The sequence below is a fragment of the Lithobates pipiens genome, unplaced genomic scaffold (genome assembly GCF_037356315.1).
Source record: "Lithobates pipiens isolate NorthernLeopardFrog02 unplaced genomic scaffold, aLitPip1_a1.2 Scaffold_30, whole genome shotgun sequence".
NCBI classification, from domain to species: domain Eukaryota; kingdom Metazoa; phylum Chordata; class Amphibia; order Anura; family Ranidae; genus Lithobates; species Lithobates pipiens.
The window spans coordinates 108,613,560-108,636,815 of NW_027507791.1; the positions used below are offsets into that span (position 1 = coordinate 108,613,560).

The 23,256-nt window shown below is 42.2% G+C and overlaps 1 protein-coding gene across 4 annotated transcripts in view; it reads left to right on the top strand.

Annotated features, from left to right (window-relative positions):
• FMN1 (formin 1) overlaps nucleotides 1-23,256 on the top strand; it is a 549,096-nt gene that overhangs the window by 175,056 nt on the left and 350,784 nt on the right. For 3 of the 4 annotated variants that reach the window (XM_077464743.1, XM_077464745.1, XM_077464744.1), the window contains exon 4: nucleotides 13,966-14,083. In XM_077464743.1, the coding sequence (XP_077320869.1) occupies nucleotides 13,966-14,083 (118 nt within the window). Of the gene's footprint in view, nucleotides 1-10,185; nucleotides 12,293-13,965; nucleotides 14,084-23,256 lie in introns of those variants that run through there. The other variant, XM_077464746.1, reaches the window with a different exon arrangement.

Here is a 23,256-nt window from a genome sequence, read left to right on the forward strand (position 1 = left end):
GGCTCCATCCATCTTCCCATCAACTCTGACCAGCTTCCCTGTACCTGCTGCAGAAAAGGTATGTTTAGGGTGATGTGCAATGTTAGTTTTCTGCAATTTATAGCATTTTGCTTTTAGGCCAAAAAGTTCAATTTTGGTCTCATCTAACCAGAGCACCTTCTTCCACATGTTTGCTGTGCTCCCCACATGGCTTCTCGCAAACAGGACATCTTTTGACTTGCTTTCAACAATGACTTTCTTCAGGCCACTCTTCAATAAAGGCCAGATTTGTGGAGTTCGTCACTAAGAGTGCTTTCACACTGAAAGCGCCAGCCATTATCACTAAAGCGCTGCTTATATAGTAAATTTGTGGCCGATCGGTGCTTTTAACCTAAAGGGTTAAAATCACGTTTTTGCAGAGCTTTCAATGTTTTTTCAAGGACCTATCCGGTTACTTTCTCCTTATCTATCTTCCTTGAGGGGGGTTTCTCCTCCTTTTTTATTTATTTTTTCCTTTTCTTTTCTCTGTCCCTGTTTTCTCGTTACTCAACAGCTCGTACATTTCGATGTTAGTCCCTGGCGTGGCTGGTCTACCCTCCACCCCACTCATTGATGCAGTTCATTCCGGAAAATCTCAAGACGTGGGATCTCAAACCTCTCTTGGTATGTGTGTGCAAGCAGTACAGCTATTCCTTCCCAACTCATCCTTATAAACTCTGACATTTGCTTTCTGACCTTTGTGTGGAACAAAAAGGCTAAAGGGGTGGGGTGGGGGGGGGGTAGGTCTCTCAAAGTATTGTAGTAACACATGTTTTGCTATACACATGTTTATGTCCAATTTGCTTTTTTTCCCTCCCTTTTTTTGTTTTGTTCGAATACACACAAAGGGAGGAAAAAAAGCAAATTGGACAATGTCACCCAAAAATCCAAAAATGGGCTGGTCAGAATTCTTGGCACCCATTCAAAATTGTGGATAAATAAGATTGTTCCAAGCATGTGATGCTCCTTTAAACTCACCTGGGGCAAGTAACAGGTGTGGGCAATATAAAAATCACACCTGAAAGCAGATAAAAAGGAGAGAAGTTCACTTAGACCCTTTTCACACCAAGGGTGTTTTGCAGGTGCTATAGCGTTAGAAATGGCGCCTGCAATCTGCCCTAAAACTGCTGCACCATTGTCTGTAGTGTGACAGCCCCGAGAGTTTTCACACTGCAGCAATGCACTGGCAGGACATCAGGAAAAGTCCTGCCAACAGCTTCTTTGGAGCGGTGTGTTTAACGCTCCTCCACCGCTGCTCCCCATTGAAATCAATGGGGTAGCGCTGTAATACCGCCAGCAAAACGGCGCTATTGCGAAGTATTGCCAGCCATTTTAACCCTTTCTCGGCCGCTAGCGTGGGTAAAAGCGCCCCACTAGTGGCTGAAATGCGCTGCAAATCAGGCGGTAAAACGCCGCTAAAAATAGCTGCGTTTTTACCGCCGACACTATGGGCGGTGTGGTGTGAAAGGGGTCTTAGTCTTTGCATTGTGTGTCTGTGTGCCACACTAAGCATGGACAACAAAGAGGAGAAGAGAATTGTCTGAGGACTTGAGAACCAAAATTGTGGAAAAATATCAACAATCTCAAGGTTACAAGTCCTTCTCCAGAGATCTAGATATGCCTTTGTCCACAGTGCACAACATATCAAGAAGTTTGCAACTCATGGTACTGTAGCTAATCTCTCTGTGCATGGACGGAAGAGAAAAATTTATGAAATATTGCAACGCAGGATAGTCTGGATGGTGGATAAGTAGCCCGAAACAAGTTCCAAAGAAATTCAAACTGTCCTGCAGGCTCAGGGAGCATTCGTTAATTCAGCGAGAACTATCCTACATTTAAATGAAATGAAACTCTATGGCAGGAAACCCAGGAGGGACCCCACTGCTGACACAGAGACAGAAGAAAAGCAAGACTAAAGTTTGCCAAAATGTACTTGAGTAAGCCAAAATCCTTCTGGGAAAACGTCTTGTGGACAGATGAGACCAAGATGGAGCTTTTTGGTAAAGCACATCATTCTACTGTTTACCAAAAACGGAATGAGGCCTACAAAGAAAAGAACACTACCTACAGTGAAATATGGTGGGTTTAATTATGTTTTGGGGTTGTTTTGCTGCCTTGGCACTGGGTGCCTTGAATGTGTGCAAAGCATAATGAAATCTAAGGATTACCAAAGGATTTTGGGTCACACTGTAGAGCCCAGTGTCAGAAAGCTGGGTTTGTGTCCGAGATATTGGGTATTCCAGCAGGACAATGATCCCAAACGTACGTCAAAAAGCACCCTGAAATGGATGGCAACAAAGCGCTGGAGAGTTCTAAAGTGGCCAGCGATGAGTCCAGATCTAAATCCCATTGAACACCTGTGGAGTGATCTTAAAATTGATGTTGGGAACAGGCACCCTTCCAATAAGAGAGACCTGGAGCAGTTTGCAAAGGAAGAGTGGTCCAAAATTCTGGGTGAGAGGTGTAAGAAGCTTATTGATGGTTATAGAAAGCAACTGATTTATTTTATTAATTTTTTCCAAATGGTGTGCAACCAAATATTAACCACTTAACCAGCCCATAGCTGAATGACGGCCAGTGACGTCCTCCCAGAAATCTGCTCTCGCAGGCGCCCCCTGGGGCGAGCACCCGAGAACATCCGTGATCGCTCAGTCAAATGACAGAGTGATCACTTGTAATGACGCTGGTTCATCTCTCCCCTCTGTGCACTGATCTGTACAGTGGAGGGGAGAGACTGGCTGTCAGCAGCACTGTGGACTGGATCTCTAGTGCTCACAGCACTGCTCTGTGACAATTGCAGTCACATCCATGGATCCATCCACCCATGCTCAGCCATCCCTCTATACTCTGCCATGCCCTGCCATGCACGGCCTCTGTATGTGGCTAGGCTGTGGAAGTCTCACATGTGGTATCGCCGTACTCCGGAGTAGGGGAATCTATTTTGGGGTGTGATTTTTGGTATGCACATGCTATGTGTTAGAAATATTGTATAAATGGACAACTTTGTGTTTAACCACTTGCCGCCCGCCCTATAGGCAATTGACGGTGCATAGTGGTTGCATAATCCTGATCGGACGTCATATGACTTGATCGGGATTTCGAGCCGCTGCGCGCCCCCGGTGGTGCGCATCGCAGCGATCGTTGTTGCGGGGTGTCAGTCTGACACCCTGCAACTACGATCTTGGTAAAGAGTCTCCGATGGAGGCCCATCAGTACCACCCATCAGTGCCACTTCATTGGTGCCCATCAGTGTAGCCCCATCAGTGCCCATCAGTGAAGGAGAAAATGTACTTATTTACAAAGTTTTGAAACTGAAACAAAAAAAACTTTTTTTTTTTTTTTTTTCAACATTTTCAGTATTTTTTTATTTGTAGTGAAAAAAATAAAAACCGTAGAGGTGATCAAATACCACCAAAAGAAAGCTCTATTTGTGGGAAAAAATGATAAAAATTTCATTTGGGTACAGTGTAGCATGACCGCGCAATTGTCATTCAAAGTGCGACAGCGCTGAAAGCTCAAAATTGGTCTGGGCAGGAAGGTGTTTAAGTGCCTGGTATTGAAGTGGTTAAAAAAAAAACATTTTAACTACTTCCCGCCCGCCGGTTATCATATGACGTCCTGGGCTTTGTGCGGGGATATCTGAATGATGCCTGCAGCTACAGGCATCATTCAGATATCCGCATTTTCAGCCGGCGATTCCCTACACCATAAGAACGATCATAGCAGCTTCTTCGCTGTTTGATCGTTCTTATGGGAGGCGAGATGGGATGCCCCCTCCCGCTGCCCTCCGGTTCTTCTACCGACTTGCCGATTTAAGATCAAAGCCAGGATCATTTTTTTTTTTTTTTTTTTTTTTTTTCAGGCTTCCCAGCCTAGAGGTGAGATGTGGGGGTCTTATTGACCCCATATCTCACTGTAAAGAGGACCTGTCATGCCATATTCCTATTACAAGGGATGTTTACATTCCTTGTAATAGGAATAAGTCATCAAAGATTTTTGGGGAAAAGTGTCAAACTAAAATAGTAAAATGAACAATTAAGAAAATAATTTTTTTTTTAACTGGTTCCCAACCGGCACACGCCGATGTACGTCGGCAGAATGGCACGGGCAGGCTTACTGGTGTACAGGTACGTCCAATCTTCAATGCCGCCCTGCCACCATGAGTGCCCCGCCGGTGGTGCGCTCGCGTGCCGGTCGGGACCCCCGTGAGTCCGGTCGCGGGTCCCGTGGACTCAATCACCGTGGGCATACCCGCGATTGTCTCAGGGGGCGGCCGAATGGAGGAAATGCTGTGTAAACAGCATTTCCCTATTCTGCCTAGCAACTAGTGACGCTGATGTGATTGGAGCAGAGACCAATGTTCACTAAATGAAAGCCCAGCCCCCCCACAGTTAGTAACACACCCCTAGGAACACTTAACCCCTACACTGCCACCCACTGGTTAACCCCTTCACTGCCAGTGTCATTTACACAGGAATCGCTGCATTTATATAGCAGTGATTACTGTATAAATGACAATGGTCCCAAAAAATGTGTCTGCCGCAATCTCGCGGTCACAAAAATCGCTGATCGCTGCTATTACTAGCAAAAAATAAAATAATAAAAAATTAATAAAAATGCCATAAAACTATCCCTATTTTGTAAACGCTATAACTTTTGCGAAAACCAATCAATAGCTTATTGCAATTTTTTTTATTTTTTTTACCAAAAATATGTAGAAGAATACGTATCTGCCTAAACTGAGGGAAAAAAATGTTTTTTTATATATTTTTGGGGGATATTTTATTATAACAAAAAGTAAAAAATAATGCGTTTTTTTTTTTTCAAAATTGTTGCTCTATTTTTGTTTATAGCGCAAAAAGTAAAAACCGCAGGGGTGATCAAATACCACAAAAAGAAAGCTCTGTTTGTGGGGAAAAAAAGGACGTCAATTTTGTTTGGGAGCCACGTCACACGACCGTGCAATTGTCAGTTAAAGCGATGCAGTGCCGAATCGCAAAAAGTGGTCTGGTCTTTGAACCAGCAAAATGGTCCGGTCTGTAAGTGGTTAAAGCACTCCTGTCCCTGTGTGCTCGCATGCAGAAGCAAACGCATACATAAGTCCCGCCCACATATGAAAACCACACAAGTGAGGTATCACTGCGCACGTTAGAGAGCAATCATTTTGGACTTAGACCTCCTCTGTAACTCAAAACATGTAACCAGTAAAAAACTTGTACTTATTTTTACCAAAGATATGTAGCAGTATACATTTTTGGCCAAAATTTATGAAAAAAATTACTAATTTGCTCAATTTTGTAACAAACGAAGAAAAATTCATTTTTTTACAGAAATTTTGGTCTTTTTTTCTTTTATAGCCCAAAAAATAAAAAACCCAGCGGTGATTACCACTAAGAGAAAGCTCTATTTGTGTGAAAAAAGGACAAAAATTTCATATAGGTCCAGTGTTGCATCACTGAGTAATTGTCATTCAAAATGTGAGAGCACCGAAAGCTGAAAATTGGTCTGGGTAGAAAGGGGGTTAAGTGCCCAGTGGTTAAGTTAAAGCAGAAGTAAACCCATCCATAAAACAGTTTCATTTCCGGGGCATGCCGGAAATTTAACACTCCCATTGGTTGTGCTCTCTGTTAACCACTTAAGAACCGCCGCATGGCAATGTACGTCAGCAGAATGGCATGTACAGGCACAAGCACGTACATGTAAGTGCTTGCCTTCCAGCGGGTGGGGGGTCTGATTGGACCCCTTCCCACTGGATGCGGCGGTCTGTTTTGCTTCAGGAGCGATCCGGGATGAGGGGATGGCCGTTGGTTTCTGGCCATCCCCTCTCGATCGCTCCTGGCGAATGAGAAGCTTCCCCCGCTGTGTATTGTAAACACAGGCAGGGAGGAAGTGATGTCATTCTCCTCGGGGCGGTCTTTTTGACCGGACTGCGAGGAGAACACAAAGTAAGTGCACCAACACTACACTGATATGTAGGTACACATAGGCACACAAATCCCCTCCGATCACCCCCCCCTCCCACTCACAGTGTCACTGATTGCAGTGATAATTTATTTACTGATCACTGCATTTAGTGTCAGTTGTGACAGTAAAAACTGTCAGGGCAGTTAGTGTTAGGTCCAGGGTAGCCCCCTACCCCCCCAATAAAGGTTTTACCCCCTGATTGCACCTAGAGTTAACCCTTTCACCCCCTTTTGCCAGTATCACTAAGCAATCATTTTTCTGACCGCTGCATTAGTGTCACTGGTGCCGCTAGTTATTTTTTAAGGTTCACCACCAGGTTTTTATGGCGCTAGGTACCCCCATATACTACCCAATAATGGTTTTAACCCCCTGATTGCCCCTAGTTAACCCTTTCACCAGTGATCACCGTATAAGTGTTATGGGTGACTCTGGTTAGTTTGCTTTTTATAGCATCAGGGCACCCACCATTTATTACCCAATAAAGGATTAACCCCCTGATCACCCGGCGGGTGATATCAATTAGGTTTTAGGGTCAGGGTCTGCGTCTACCCAGGCAGCGCTAGGTTAGTGCCAGTACCGCTAACACCCACACGCAAAGAATACACCTCCCATAGTGGTCAATATCTGATCTGATCAGATCTATACTAGTTTAGGGTTCCAAAAAACCGCATTTAGCGGGATCAGCCCAGATACCTGCTAGCACCTGTGTTTTGCCCCTCCGCCCAGCCCACCCAAGTGCAGTATTGATCGATCACTGTCACTTACAAAACACTAAACACATAACTGCAGTGTTCGCAGAGTCAGGCCTGATCCCTGCGATCGCTAACAGTTTATTTTGGTAGCGTTTTATATTTAAATCATGAAGGCGGTGCTTGGTTTTCCGGGTCCCGTACGCGGCTAGGCTCCCAAAAAGTCCCCCACATGTGGTATCCCCGTATTCGGGAGAAGCAGCAGAATTTATTTTGGGGTGTAATTTCACTTATGCCCATAGCATGTGTGAGCAATATATAATTTAGTGACAACTTTGTGCAAAAAAAATTGTAATATTCCTGCAACTTGTGGCAAAATATAAATATTTCATGGACTCAACATGCCTCTCTGTAAATAGCTTGGGGTGTCTACTTTCCAAAATGGGGTCATTTGGGGGGGGGGGGGGTTTGTGCTATTTTGGCATTTTATGGCCTTCGAAACTGTGATAGGTAGTGAGGAGTGAAATGAAAAATTTGCACCCTTAGAAATCCTGAAGGCGGTGCTTGGTTTTCAGGGTCCCGTACCCGGCTAGACTCTCAAAGTCCCACATATGTGGTATCTCCGTACTCAGGAGAAGCAGCAGAATATATTTTGGGGTGCAATGCCAAATATAACTATGGCATGTGTGAGCAATATATCATTTAGTGACAACTTTTTGTAAACTTTTTTTTTTTTTTGTGTCATTATTCAATCACTTGGGACAAAAAATAATCAATGGGCTCAGCAATTTCCTTGGGATGTCTACTTTCCAAAATGGGGTCATTTGGGGGGGGGGGGGTTTGTACTGCCCTGCCATTTTAGCACCTCAAGAAATGAGATAGGCAGTCATAAATTAAAAGCTGTGTAAATTCCAGAAAATGTACTCTAGTTTGTAGACGCTATAACTTTTGCGCAAACCAATAAATATACGCTTATTGACATTTGTTTTTACTAAAGACATGTGGCTGAATACATTTTGGCCTAAATGTATGACTAAAATTTAGTTAATTCGATTTTTCTTATAACAAAAAGTAGAAAATATATATTTTTCTCAATTTTTGGTCTTTTTCCATTTATATCGCAAAAAAAAAAAATCGCAGAGGCAATCAAATACCATCAAAAGAAAGCTCTATTTGTGGGACGAAAAGGACGCACATTTTGTTTGGGTACAACATTGCATGACCGCGCAATTATCAGTTAAAACAGTGCAGTGTGAAATTGTAAAAAGACCTCTGGTCCTTAGGCTGAAAATTGGTCCGGGGCTGAAGTGGTTAAACCATCTGAGTTTTGTGTGACGTTATTTCCAATTTGCTTTTTTTTTTTCTACCCTGTTTTGTTCCAATACACACAAAGGGAATAAACGTGTATAGTGTTACTGCAATACTTTTCTGTGAGAAATACTTGATTTTCTGGAAAACTTTCTTGGGTGCCAACAAGTTCGGCCATGACTGTATAATCCTGGAGGGAAACAATTGCATGTTTCATTTGGGTAAAATGTGAAGGAGGGGATTGAAATTTGGCTTGAAGAGCGCAAATGGGTAAGGGCGAGGTGTGTGTGTGTGTGTTTGTTTGTTTGTTTGTTGGATTTATGCGATGGAATGGTTTTTTTTTGTTTGTTTTTTTTCTTGCAACTCTGACTTAAATTGAATTATTCCTTTGCTATAGGCATAGGCCATTTATGTACTTCTTGAAGTCTGATTGGAAGACTCCTCGGATGTAGCTAAGAGGCCTTGTTATTACTACTCACCTCTACCATTGTAGGCATGAGCTCTTCAATGCTGCACTTGAAGTTACTGCATCAGGGGGAGAGACAGTTTGTTTTTATCTATGGGCACCGTTTACCTGCATAGGCAGTTTTCTGGTAAAGGTGAACTAGCCCTTTGGGCAACCCTTGGGGCCAATTCACACTGATGCAATTTAGTGCAGGTGTAAAATGCAGATCAATGGAAGGACATCTGAAAAACAAGTTCCAATGTGTCTTATTCACTAGAGGGGCAGCAAATGGAAATTTTGGTACCGAAAATTCAGGATCCACTTGGTCAAAACAGAAAATATTTTTATATAGAATTGTATTAGACTGTTTAATATTGTGAATTTAAATGAATATGAATTTGACAGCAATTATCTGCACCTTCAGCGCAAGAAAAACTCAAGCAAAATACAACCCGTTAAATTCTGTGTATGTCTCCACATTGGTCTGTTGCGCTTTGTTTGTGGTGTTGAAAATCTTGCTGCATTTTTGGTCAGTTAAACACACTTCCTCGTTGAAATGCTTTGAAAATGCAGCTATAACGCACCATGTTAAGTTTTTGATATGGTTTTTGAGTCACATGACCTATGAAAATCATGCCATAAGCACAGTAAAATCATGTTTTCTGCGGCATTATCTGCACTTTTTTCTCTATTGGCAAAATGCTGAAAAAAACATTTCCAGCTGATGTTTCAACCGCCGAAATTTCGGTGCATCTCTACTATTCACACCATAACATTGCGTTGAGCTAAAATGCAAAATGTATGTCTACAGTTGTCAGCCTGTGTTAAAGCAGAACTAAAATGTATAAAAATGTACATGCATTTTAGCGCAAGTCGGTGTGAATTGACTCTTAAACACACCTTTTTTAAAGATTCTCAAAACTGTTACATTTAGCCTAGGAGCGATTTGACATGCCAAATCGGTGGCAGCTGCCGGCAATGGCACGGTCCGAATCGGTGTGGTGCCACAACCATTTCCAAAAATAGTTTCTGTACTATTTTTGGTGACTTTGGGGTGCGATTTCCATAGACATCTGTGCAGCAACCTGCACAGATGTCTCTGAAATCGTCCCTGAAGTCGGGACTGACATGCGGGAATAAAATCGTGCGAGTTCAGCTGATTTTCATTCCCGCTGTCAGTGTTGACCTTGGCTTAAGGCAGGCCTAACAGGTAATAACTGACAGTTGTCAGTGTGCTTGTGTCAGCTGTCAACTGAACCTTTTGAGCCCACTAATGGCTGGTGTCCTAGCTGGTCATGTGTCTATCACCAAGGCAACAACTGATGTAAACAGAGGTGAAGATGGCACCTTCTTCGGGCTGTAAAGTATTGCAGGGTTTATTTCTGCCTTAAATCTGCACCAAGAGGGACAGACAGCGACACTCTGCACATCATCTTTGGAGCCATATCAGTATTGAGAAGCAAGAGACTGTAAAGCCTTTGGCTTGGAATCGCCTGGCTGCTAAGGCCTTGTACACCCATGGTTGTGAAGGAGTTAATCATGACTTTAGTGACTGATTAGCCACAGGCTTGTAGTAAAATCTTCTGGCTGTCATCTGTTCTGTGAGAGGAGTGATACTTGATTCATGCTGTGCACTGGTGGCACTCCTCTCTCCGCAGTCAGTGGGTGTAGCCATCACTCCTCCTCCCTCATTACCTGTTACCTGAAAGCTGGGAGGTGAAGTAATTTGAGGCCTGCCTCTTTCTAAGGCTGTCTCCAGACGATGACATTTACATTCCTCAGAGACTGCAGCAAGGCGGAAGAGGGAGATCCCGTCCTGATTCAGCTGAAAGGACTTGCATGCCTGTGAAACAACTTATTTTTCTTTAGTTTTTTTTCTTCTGTGACACGTCGGCTGCGTTCTTTGTATTGTGGATTTTTTTTCTTCTAATTTGTACTTGGCTTCTAATTGGTGTCGAGCTGGAGCGGAACAGAGATCTTTTCATAACTATCATACTGGTCATTGCTGACAAACTCTGTGTCATATGTATGCGATTAAGCTGCCAGGCAACTTAGTAAGCTCCTGTTTAAAAAGCAGGAAGCAGGAGTCTGCAGGCTTGTGCTCCTGTGAGTTTACAACCCTGACACAGAGCTGCTTTTATCTGTTTCCCGCATACTTTCTTGGAATTACTTTTTTTTTTTTTTTTCTGCTTGGCTTGACTGCACAAATTATTTGAAAACTACTACAGCCACACTTTTTTGTGTACGGAGACCAAAAATAGACATTGTTTTTACTTTCTAAATCATTTTGCAGCCAGGAATGCTGCATGTGAATCTGTAGGCTTTTTTTTTTCCCTTTTATTTTTTGAACATGGAAATGGAAGAAAATATTGCTGCAGAACCCAAAACATCAGACTCTTTGCCTAAAAGGGAACCGGATACAGCCACCCCATCCCTGTTGGGTAAATTTTCCATAAAGTCGTTTTTTGGGATGACCGCAAAGTTGGATAATAAAACGCCCAAAGAAGAGAGTGCAGTACTGAAGTCATTCCGTCCTCTGGAGGATAAATTAGAAGTACAAGAAATCCCAGCAAACAATAATGAAGGTGAAAGCACCCCAGAGCAAAATATGCAGCAGGTCACCGTGCAGGAAAGTAACGTGGAACTTAAAGAGGAGCCTGTAAAAGATGAACAAATTGACCAAAAAGAAAACTTGGGCATGGATTTAGAGTTTACAAGTGTTGTGGATTTGCCTCCGGAGGAACATGATGTAGATTTACACCAGGAGGACATGAATTCACAAGTCATCAGGGGACAAGGTAAAAGTGATGTGCCTCAGGAAGAAAAAGCTCATCCACAAATAGATCATCCGGGAGGGACAGAAGCACAGGTTTTACAAGAGCAAAAGGATGAAAAAGAGGGAGTGTACACAAAGCGTCTGAATGGTGCAGACACTGGTGAGGATGCAAAGTCAGACATGCATTCCAGCACTGACATTGTCCCAGATCCGACAGACTATGACCAGGAGGATCTGCTGGTACGTGGTACTCTAGTGCACATCTCCAGTGATTCAGATTCTGACACAGAGAGCTCTAAGCAGAATATCTGCCAGGGAGCAACAAAGGCTCCTGTGTCCCCACATTTATCTGCTTCTAATGTATCACTAAACAATGGTTCTAAGCAGAAGCCTGAAACACAAGATATTGACGATACTGATGCCATAGAAACAAAAAAACAAGATGGACTGGACTTTAAAAAGCCAGAATCTGCGGGCACCAATATGGATGAAAATGCCAACACCACAAAGAAACTAGAAGAGAGCAGTCCTTCAACTCCATCAACTACCCCTACACAAGCTACCCCAGGAGAGAAGCCATTCCAGCTGCCAACATTTTTTAGCAGCTTTCGTGTGCATAAGAAAGGAACCCCTGCAGAAGACAGAGAGACAGTCACCGTGAAACAAGGTGATAGTGATTTGGCCTTACTAAATCTCTCCCAGCCTGTGCAAAAATCGAACCTTTCAAATGTCTCACCGGTCCGAAAACGTGAAGTGAAGACACCAGTGGAGAGCAAAGCAAGCTCCAAATTTATGGAGCAACTCTCCCAGCTTCTGAACTTTGATATGCCAAAGCAAGAAGAGAAGGATGAAGTTCCAGAGGAAATTGAGGAGGTACCTAAGGATACAGTGGGCAAAGATATCAAATCAGAGTCGGCACTGGAGGCATTTAAGTCTTTTTTTACAGGGGCACCAAAAAAACCATTGCTAGCAGAGGATTCTCCTGACTTAGAAGCTGTGAAGCGCAAGCAGAAGAGTGAAAAGGAATCGCTGAAGTCCATCTTTGAAAAGGGCAGACCTATAGAAAACGACCAGAATGCTGAAAGGAAAAGTGTATGTGATTTTTCTCTTCTTTATTTTTTTTTACGTTTTTCAAATGTTTACCACTTACGGACCGCCCGCTGCAGTTTTACATTCGCTGTTTGAAGGAAGATATCGTTGTTATGGCAGCAGCTAGTTGCCATAACCCCAGCATCCCCTTCTTCAGCGGATGGTCCGCTACAAGATAAAAGTGGTCTCTGCGGTGGATTCGCTGCAAGATCACGGTTATCAAACCGGGATTCGCTGCCCTCCGCCGCTTTCTGGAGTAGTCGGCAGAGGCAATCATGTCCTGTCACTAGCCTGGGTATGGAGACGAGTGAGGGAAAGATGGCCCCCACCTGTCTCTATACAATTGCTGGGCGGAAACGTCCCTTCCGCCCGCACCTCTTAAAGGGGCTTTTTTTTTTATTTATTTTTTTTTTATTGCATTTTAGTCTAAATATGAGATCTGAGGTCTTTTTGACCCCGGATCTCATATTTAAGAGGTCCTGCATGCTTGTAATAAAAAAAAAAAAAGGGGATGTTTACATTCCTTGTAATAGGAATAAAAGTGACACATTGTGTTTTTTTTTTTTTTTTTTTTTTTTTAAATTGTGTAAAAATAAAAGGTAAACTAAATAAGAAAGCTTGCATGCAGAATCAAATGCATACGTGAGTAGTGCCCGCATATGAAAACTGTGTTCAAACCACATGTGAGGTATTGCCATGATCAGTAGAGCTAGACCTCCTCTGTAAGTTAAAACATGCAACCTGTAGAATTTTTTAAACGTTGCCTATGAAGATTTTTAAGGGTAAAAGTTTGTCACCATTGTTTGAGCGGGCGCAATTTTGCAGCACGACATTTTGGGTATCAATTTATTTGCCATAACATTATCTTTCACAATATAATAAAAAATTGGGTTAACTTTACTTTTGTGTGTTTGTTTTTTTAAAAAAAAGTGTTTTTAAAAAAAAAGAAAAAAAGTACGATTGTAAGACATCTGCGCAAATACGGTGAGACGGAAAGTATTGCAACAACCGCCATTTTATTCTCCAGAGTGTTAGGAAAAATTTATAATGTTTAGGGGTTCTAAGTAATTTTCTAGCAAAACCTGTTTTTAACTTGTAAACAACAAATCTCAAAGGCTTGGTCCTTAAGTGGTTAATGTGGCCTTAAATGGCAGCTAAAGGTTTTTTTCCCACATTGTTTGCCCTTTGTTATTGAGCAAGGAAGCTACCTTTTGTACCGTGGCAACTAAAATAAAACCTTTCCTAGCATTTTTGCATCCAGCGAATATGGCAGCATACATTTGGCCATTTGCTAATCTTATAATGAATGTTTTTTTTTTTAAATATTGATTAAATTCTCTGATCTTTAAAAATTGTTTAACTGAGTTTTTCAGAATAGCACGTGGCACCTTACTTAGGCTTTTTCGTTTTTAGAAGTGCACATTGTGTAAATCCAAGGAACGCATGTATGACTGATGCATGAATAACGTTGTTTGCATGTATTTTCAAGCCTGCCTGCTGGACTCCTATTTTAACAGGTCATATGGCAGCTTGAAATCTAAGCTTAAGGTGTTTTGAAATGTCTAGTAGTTTTAATTTGGATCCTAACAGCTTTGTGTTAAACTGAAATCTGTGAAGCAAATGCAAATTTTAACACAAAATTCCTTTGTCTTACAATTTTTTGTTCTGTTTTGCAGCCAGACACAAGTCCCTCAGATCCAGAAGACCGGACTCCTGGAAGACTTCAGGCAGTGTGGCCACCGCCTAAACCCAAAGATGGGGAGGAGAAGGTCGGGCTGAAATATACTGAAGCAGGTAGGTGACTATTCTGTTCTGTGCTGCCACAATACACTGATCAGCAGCTGCAGTCACTGATCAACAAACGTTTTCTAGCGTGTCTGTCTTTTTTTGACTGAAGTTGCTATAACAATCGACTTCTGTCAGACAGAGAGGACCACACACACACGCATCTAAATTTGGCCTGTCCCTGCTAAACCACTTGAATTTAATCAATGCCCAGCTTAAGCTCAGTATCATTCCTAATGAAGCTTCCATAGTGCAGAGGACTCATGCCCCTACCACTGTGTGACAGCACTGGACCAACCACCAACTAACAGTGTTGTAAGAGAAAGGAAGTCAAATCCTAAGTTGCTTTATTTTGAAAGTGCTGGGAATTTAGGTGCCCACATTGATTTTGGTGTGTGCATACTGGACATTCCTTCCGCAGTACACTTCCTCCTTGGCCACTGTGCCTGTTACGCTAACGGTTACATTGCAGAGGAGTTTTGTACTAGGGTGGGCAGTGCCTGATGGCAAACAGACTAGTTCCTTATCAGGTCTGCTTTACATTTGATTGAAAGCCCACAGCAGTAGGCTATTCAGTCTTATAGTAACTTGTGAATCTACCCACTGCAATGCACTGTTAATCAAAAGTAAAGCAGATCTGATGGGGCACAAGTCTCAGTTCCTCATTGGGCTTACCCAGTGACAAATCATTTCCCAAATATGGGCATTGTCATGTTTGAGAAATCATATCCCTAGCCCCTTTGTTCACATTTTAACTTTTTGGCCAGAAAATCTCCCAACTGATGGCTGAAATGAGGCCCAAGATAGAGCACTGTTTGGGAAGCGGTAAACTATACTGAGCACTGGCATACCTCCATGTGTCCGCTCCGATCTGGTAATAATTACCACTAGTTTACTAAACTGTGAGCTGGTGGTAATTATTTTAATTATTTTTAGTCACTGCCATGGCAAGAGGTTCTTAAAGTTGCGGTAATAACTACCTGAATTTTCCACACAATTTGATAATGTTACGAACAACGGTGCAAATGATTTCCTGCGTTAGGTGCAGGTAGTTTCTAAGGAAACTACCACCAGAAAATTGGTAAGTTTAAAGAACTCCCCAGAATAGCTGCATTATGTCCACTGAAGGCCATACCGATACTATTTCAAAATCTATTGTAGTGGAGGTAGGAGTCATGAGTCAAAAAATAAAAATGGCGACAAAATTCTAAAAGTTTACACTAAAATTCAGTATATCTGTTATAAACGTTTTAGGTGATAATTGGGCGGAGCTTTTAAGAGACAATTTTCCTGTTTGGAAAGAATTGTACAACATTGAGATGATTCTTATAGTGGTGTATGATTTTGGTGTGGGTATCCTAAATTTAGCATGCATAGACATTTTGAACATTTGGCACAGCTGCATATGGGACCTTTCCAGAGGCTATTGTTGTTGAGATGAGGAGGGAAACTGAATAGAAAATGTAACTAGCCTGAGGTGGTGGTGGATGAATTAACCTCCCTAGCGGTAATCCTGAGTCTGGCTCGGGCTGGGATTTCAGTAGCAGGAGCGGTAACCCCGAGCCAGACTCGGGATCGCATCGCTGGATACAGGGAGAAGTTACTTACCTTGTCCCCTGGATCCAGCAATGTCCTCCGCGCTGTGTGATCGAGCTGTCCTCCGCTCGATTCACACAGTGCCCGAGTGTCGCCGAGCTCCGTTCCCTGCGATGTTATGGCGCACGGGAGCGGAGATCGGCGCCAAATTCAAAAAAGTAAAAACGCACAAAACACACACAGTACTGTAATCTTACAGATTACAGTGCTGTATAAAAAAATTACACATGCCCTTTGTCCCTAGTGGTCTTTCCATTGCCCTGCATGCACTTTTATATTATAAATACTGTTTTTTTTTTGTTTTTTTCTGCCTGGAATTTGGAGATTTGACATAAAGGGACAGTTTTTGGTTGCTATGGACAAAGTAATTTTAGACCAACTAGAAAACAGCGATAATAAATTATAATCACTTGCAGAATTGAGCAATAGCGATTTGTGGGGAAATTCGTCATCAAACACTAAATCTAATGACAGCGACAATTCTGCAAATGAGCAAATTTCTGTGTTTTTGGATTTGATTACTTTATTGAATAATTTTTATTTATTATCATTATTATATTATAAATTTTATCATACCCGGGATGTTCTGCTGGACTCTTGTTTGAACAGATTTATGAGAGTTATTCCTAAGAATTGCAGGCCTACAATATAAAACGCTAAATTTCCATGCAAAATAATTGTACCGCTTTCAGCACTTAAAATCAGAACTAATCGTACTGCCAGGGAGGTTAACAAGTGGCCTGGAACCGAGAAGTTGTTACTGGAGCTCTTGTTGTGAGGCTGTGGGTGATGAAAAGCAATGTCAAGCATGGGGATGATGGACTGAATATGGAGAAAATGGGTGTAGGAAAGAGAGGGGAAAAAGGGAGGAGAAAATAATAAATATGTGGGGGGATGGGGTTGGGCCTGCTGCCTTTTAATAAGCAGCTACTCGCCTATCCCAGGACCCACTTCTGTGCCCGACACCGACCTCTTAACTGTGGCAGCCGGCTGTGACTGCTTGCGGCTTCACAGGCAGCTGTGCATATGCAATGCGCAATGTACATTGTGAATGGTCCCGCAATTTTCTGGGACAAGTGATTTAACTAATGGTGTTTACATTTGTAGCACATTTGATTTCAGTGTATTACAAATGAAGTGATTGGGAGTGTCTTGGAATAATGTCACCTGTGTAGTTGAACCCATCTTTTGTGGTGAAAGCGGGCTCCAGCTGGTGTCTCTTGGTCCTCTTGCCCAATTTCAGTGTTCAGCTTAATCTTAGGACTCCGATCTGGTTTTGAAATGCATATTTTCCCGTTTGAAAACCTGAGCTGGCTTCTTAGACATACAGTTGGCTTCTTAGACATGCAGTTTAGGGCAGAGATAAGGAGCTTAGCAGGAAATCCCATTTTCGCTCGGCTTCTGTATGTTTAGAGGAAACCATGTGAGAAATGCAGTGAATTGTTTGGTGAAAGACCGGCCATGACGTGTCCTGTTATATTCTTGTTGAAGAGTGATGAGCGCTATTTCTGATGTCTGTAGCCACTAATGACATATGAGCTACTCATTACTGTCACATGACGCATCTGTGCTTGTGTGGTTTATAGGAGTGAGTTGGTTGACTGTGAATGACTAAAAGGCTGAGCTGCTCCATTGGTTTCATATCCCTTTTTTTTTTTGTAGAGGCAATATATATTTTTACAGCTTTGTTAGGCAAAAATAAATGCTTCTCTTTTGGGAATGATCACCTCTGACACTAACAGTGAGGATTATTCCTAGACCCAGACGGGAACAAGGTTTGACAGCTCTTTACCTTTTATTAAAGATGGCTTCACACCTAGTGTATTGTGGACACGGTTTTGCTTGTTTTTTTGCTGCATGTATAGGGCTGCCCTACATGCAACAAACACACCAAAGAAGCTCCTGTACTTTTTCAGGCATTGAGCTTTGCTCTGTTCTTAACCGCATGTCTGCGTGCCACATTTGGGGTGCCATTAACAATGAATGGAACACTCCGATGTGAAAGGAGCCTAAATAAAGTATAAGACCCAGTGACCAGCCAGTATTCTTTCAGCTTTTCCTAAAATGAATGTGGTCTGTGATGAATACACACCGCTTTCCCCATGCAGAGATTTTCCAATTTGCGGGGCAACAATCAAAGTGCAGGCAGACTGAAGATGATTGTCACTGGAGCAGGTTAACTGAGTTAACCCTTTACACACACTAGCTGCCACCACAGATTTTGCCAAAATAAAACCCCAGACCTTTCACAGCTTCTGTTGCAATTCCAACCTTAGCTTGCTAAAACAGTCAGTTTTGGTGTGTGGTTGTCTGCTGCGTAGCACCAATGAGAAGTGGTGCTTTGTATTTTACACTGCAAGATGTTTTTATAAAAAAAAAAAAAAAAAAAAACTTTATTGGAAGTATGCACTCGATTAAATCTCTGCAAAGCAACATAATGCTCTTCTTTGCCATCCAGTGAACTTCAGAAAATGTCAGCATTTTACTGCACTGCACATCACACTAGCATTCTGTGAACACAACACATTGGTTAGCTGTGTTGATCAACTGTGGGGAAAAAATGAAGTTCACTGCAGTGTCTATGAACCATCCTTTTAAGAAAGTCTTGATCACTCACTGCCACATAGAGGCAAACCTCTCTACTTAAACATTGAGAAATAAAATTTTAAAGTATCTTCTTTTTTTGAAAGGGGGTAAAAAAATTGATAGAAAACTGGCTAAAATACCATTTTCAGTAGTGACTCTGAATGGTCTAAGGTTATTAGTGGTGTACCCCAAGGTGACACGTTGAGACTCCTACTATTTAGCACTTTTAATTCCAACTCTGTTATTTGTGTTTGTAGATGACAGTAATGTAGTGGAATAAAATCCTTACAGGATACTTCCAACTTACAGGGTGACCTCAATGCTCTGTTTAATTGGGCAACTGGGGAAAATAAGGGTTAAATGTTGATAAATGTAATTCCATGCACTAAATGCATTCTTTTCCTCAAAATTCTGCAAACAATACCCCATAAAGACAACGTGAAAAAAGGTTGTTTGAAATCTTAGCAAATTTATTAAAAATAAAAACGAAAAAAATCACATATACATAAGTATTCACAGCCTTTGCTCAAAACTTGCACCTTTTGGCACCAATTACAGCCGTGAGTCTTTGAGTATGATGCTACAAGCTTGGCACATCTATTTTTGGGCAGTTTCTCCCATTCTTCTTTGCGGGACCTCTCAAGCTCCATCAGGTGTCTAGGGAACATCGGTGCACAGTCATTTTCAGATCTCTCCAGAGATGTTAAATCGGGTTCAAGTTTAAGCTCTGGCTAGGCCACTCAAGGACATTTAGAGTTGTCCCATAGCCACTCCTTTGGTATCTTGGCTGTGTGCTTAGGGTCGTTGCCTTGTTGAAAGATGAACCTTCGCCACAGTCTGAGGTCCAGATTGCAATGGAACAGGTTTTCATCAATGATGTCTCTGTATATATTGCTGCCGCCTTCTTTCCCTCGATCCGGACTAGTCTCCCTGTTCCTGTTGCTGAAATATATCCCCACAGCATGATGCTGCCACCACCATGCTTCACTGTAGGGATGGTAATGGCCAGGTGATGACGCTTGCCATTCAGGCCAAAGAGTTCAATCTTTGTTTTATCATACCAGAGAAATTTGTTTCTTATGGTCTGGGTCCTTCATGTGCCTTCAGGTGCCTCCCTGAGTAAGACTCTTCTCCCCCAATTGCTCAATTTGGCTGGGAGGCCCGCTCTAGAAAGAGTCCTGGGGGTTCCAAACTTCCATTTACAGATGGAGGCCACTGTGCTCATTGGGACCTTCAATGCTGCAGAAAATTTTATGTACGCTTCCCCAGATCTGTGCCTCGATACAATCCTGTCTCCGAGGTCTACAGACAATTCCTTGGACTTCATGGCTTGGTTTGTGCTCTGACATGCCCTCTTAAAGAGGAAGTAAACTCTCCCACTCTGATGCTGCTTTTTATTTAGTCCATTATAATAAGTAATTATCAGACTATAGCCACTGTAATCCAGCCCAAATCGCATATTACTTGCTGTTTAAAGAGCCTTTAAAAAACTTGTTTCCAGGGGTTAGGCAGCGCCATCGTAAGTATTGTTTTCTGAGTCCACAGTGGAGTGCATTTCCGCCCTTACATTGAGCACTTCCTGTACTGTTAACCAAACCTCCTTCTCAATCCAACATTTCTATGGCAACCCTGCTTCCCTCTTCATAGCCGACTTGTTTTATTTCATACTATTTAGTTGTGCTGATTGTCTGTTTGCCTTTGTCAGTCTTATCAGCTTCAGCTGATAAGACTGCAGTAATGGCCAGGTTTACACTGCATGCGATTTCACATGGTGTGTAGGAGGAAGCTCTGATTGATTATGCAGCCTCCTGGGTTATCAGTGGTGTGCTGTAAGAAGTCCGGACAACAAATAGACAAGCACATAGAGTGTGCCGTAAATCAGGGGAGATCTGGGCATGCTCAGTGACGTCATTCTAAAGAACAAAAAGGATTACAACAATACTAAGCAAGTAAGGATATATCTACAAGCCGTGTTCATTAGGGTTTTTTATGCTGATTTACATGGGACAAAGTTGTGGGGGAAAGTTTACAACCACTTTAACTGTGGGGCCTTGTATAGACAGGTATGTGCCTTTCCAAACCATTCCCAATCAACAGAATTTACTACAGGTGGACTCCAACCAAGTTGTAGAAACATCTCAAGGATTATCAGTGGAAACGGGATGCTCAGTTTTGAGTTTTTCATGGCAAAGGCTGTGAATACTTTTATGTACTTGTGATTTTATTTTTTTCCCTTTTTAAGGTTGCAAAGATTTCAAACAAACTTCTTTCACGTTGCCGTTATGCGGTATGGTTTGTAGAATTTTGAGAAAAATTATGAATTTAATCCATTTTGGAATAAGGCTGTAACATAAAATGTAGAATAAGTGAAGCTCTGTAAATACTTTCCGGATGCACTGTATCTGGCGTGCCTGTATTCTCTGCTGCCAGTGCTATTACAAAAAAAGCCCCAGTATCCCTCCAGCTGTGTCTGGATTCCTGGCAGCTGCGACTATTGCACAGAATCCCCGGTGTCCCATTATAGGTTCTTGTGCCTAGGCTTTCCCTGCCAGCCACTGTGGCTTCTATGTTTGCATGGCATCCCTCCAGACATGCCTGAGCCACATGCTGAACTCACTTGGGAACTCTTTAGAAGTTTTAGGTCAAAATTTGTAACTGCCCCCCAGCCTGGCAGACCGTGCTCCAGGCTGTTTTACAACTTCTCTATTTATGACAGGGTCTTATTAAGTGTCTTTTGAAGACCCTGGGTTAAGTATGGTTTATCCTCTCCCTTTCCCAAATAACTGCAAAAAAAATAAATACTACTGTATAGCTTCAGTCATCTTTAACCCAAGTTCATCCAGCTCCAAGTAATCATACCACATTAAGGCTGCATTCACACCTGAGCGTAGCTTTTCAAGCGTTTTTTGCGGCGTTTTTTACCGCGATTTGCGGCGTTTTTTACCGCGTTTTGTCGCGAATTTGTGCAGGGCAAAGGGTCACCAATGTTAAAAGAAGAAAAATGCCCAAATCAGCCCGATTCGCGCGACAAAAAAGGGTCTGGAACTTGTTTGAGCTTCAGGCGTAGGGCTTCAGGCGACTTGGATTGAGAATAATGGATTTTTTCCCCTCCAGCGTTTTGTAGCTTCAGGCGTCAAGCTACAAAACGCTCAGGTGTGAATGGGGTCTTAAGCAGGCACAATCAGGTATGCTATCCAAGCTTTTTTGTTTTCTCCAGTATAGTCTGTCCAGGTTGCTTCCTCTCTAAACACCTGGCTGCATGGACTTGGGGTCAGTTCACACCACATGCAGTCCAGTGTGTTTTTTTTTTTCTCTGCATCAAAAACGCATGGAAAGTAGGATATATGTTTTTCAATGGCATAGTTCACACCAGTGCTTGCAGTTCCAGTAAAAAGTAGAACATGCTACATTTTTCCTGCACTGTACTGGAACACTGTGAAACGCATCAAAAACGCACTGGAACACACCTAAATGCACCAAAAACGAACTGCAACACACTTATCCTTATTTACGATCAGTTCACGCCATAGAAACGCAGTCCAGATGCTCTCCAGATGCTTTTTTACATGCATGTTTTTATGCATTTTTGGTGCATTTTTGCCCCCTTTTATTCCCTTAACCTTAAATAAGAACATGGGTGTTCCAGTGCGTTTTTGATGCTTTTTACAGCATTCCAGTGCAGGAAAAATGCAGCATGTTCTACTTTTTTTTTTTTTTTTTACTGCAAGCACTGGTGTGAACTATGCCATTGAAAACCATATAACTTTCTATGCGTTTTTGATGCAGAAAAAAACTCACTGGACTGCATGTGGTGTGAACTGGCCCTTAAGGTTAAGAAAAAAAAAGGGGGGGGGGGGGAGGCACTGGACTGCATCAAAAACGCACCGGAACACATCAAAAACACGCATGCAGAAAAGCACGTGGAATGCATCCAGACTGTGTTTCTATGGTGTGAACTGGCCCAAAGGGATATTAAACTCCTAACCAAAATCTTTTTATCTGTGTTTACCCGGTGGTCTGGCCAGTAACACACCTCCAATACTCTGGATGAATGCGCACAGGAGGCACCACAGACAGCAGAATTGTCGGTCTGCGGGGGGGTAGTGTTAAATGTATTACAGATTTTAATAACACTACCAAACTGAATCCAAACTACAGCTCATGTTTTATAATCGGTTACAGCGTTCCGTTATTTCTGTAATGACATAAAGAATACACATTTTTTTCTTGTGCAACAAACCAAAGCATTTTATATATGAAAAACGATCAAATACAATCACGTGGTCAGATTAAAATCGGGCATGATACACGATCAGATTTTCTGCTGATTTTTTATTTTTTTTTCCTTTATATTTACCAAAACCATGTAGTGCAAGGGCCTGCCTGATTCTATACACATTGAAACTCCTAAGGTTTGACCTCATATTATATGGTTTTGGTAAATCTGAAGGAAAAACTCAGCAGAAAAACGGATAGTGTGTATGGGGCTTAAGAGCTCATTTACACTTGCTTTGGCTTCAACACACATTAAAGCACATACAGCTTCAACATGCTTTGTGTTTTTTGAAGCTTTAGTGATGCTTCTGTGATGTTTTGTTGAAGCTTGTCAGATGCCCTATGTGTGCATGCATCTCATACCTACAATTTCTCCATAACAAAGTGAAGCTAAAGCTGAATTAAAGCCTCTAAAAAGCCGCAGGTGCATCAAGCGAGCAAGTCATAGCGTTTTATGGAGACTTTGAAGACGCTTTGAAGCGCCACTAAAGCGACATTCCAGGAAAAAAAAATTGTACATGTAAGAGAGAAATGCCAGAACTGGCCTGGGTGGCAAGTGGTTAAATCCCTTAAAGGGATTGTAAAGTTAAAATTATATTTTTTTAAAAAATAACAAACATGTTATACTTACCGCCACTGTGCAGCTCGTTTTCCACAGAGTGGCCCCGAACCTGCTCTTCTGGGGTCCCTCGGCGGCTGTCTCGGCTTCCTCCCGCAGGTGCTTC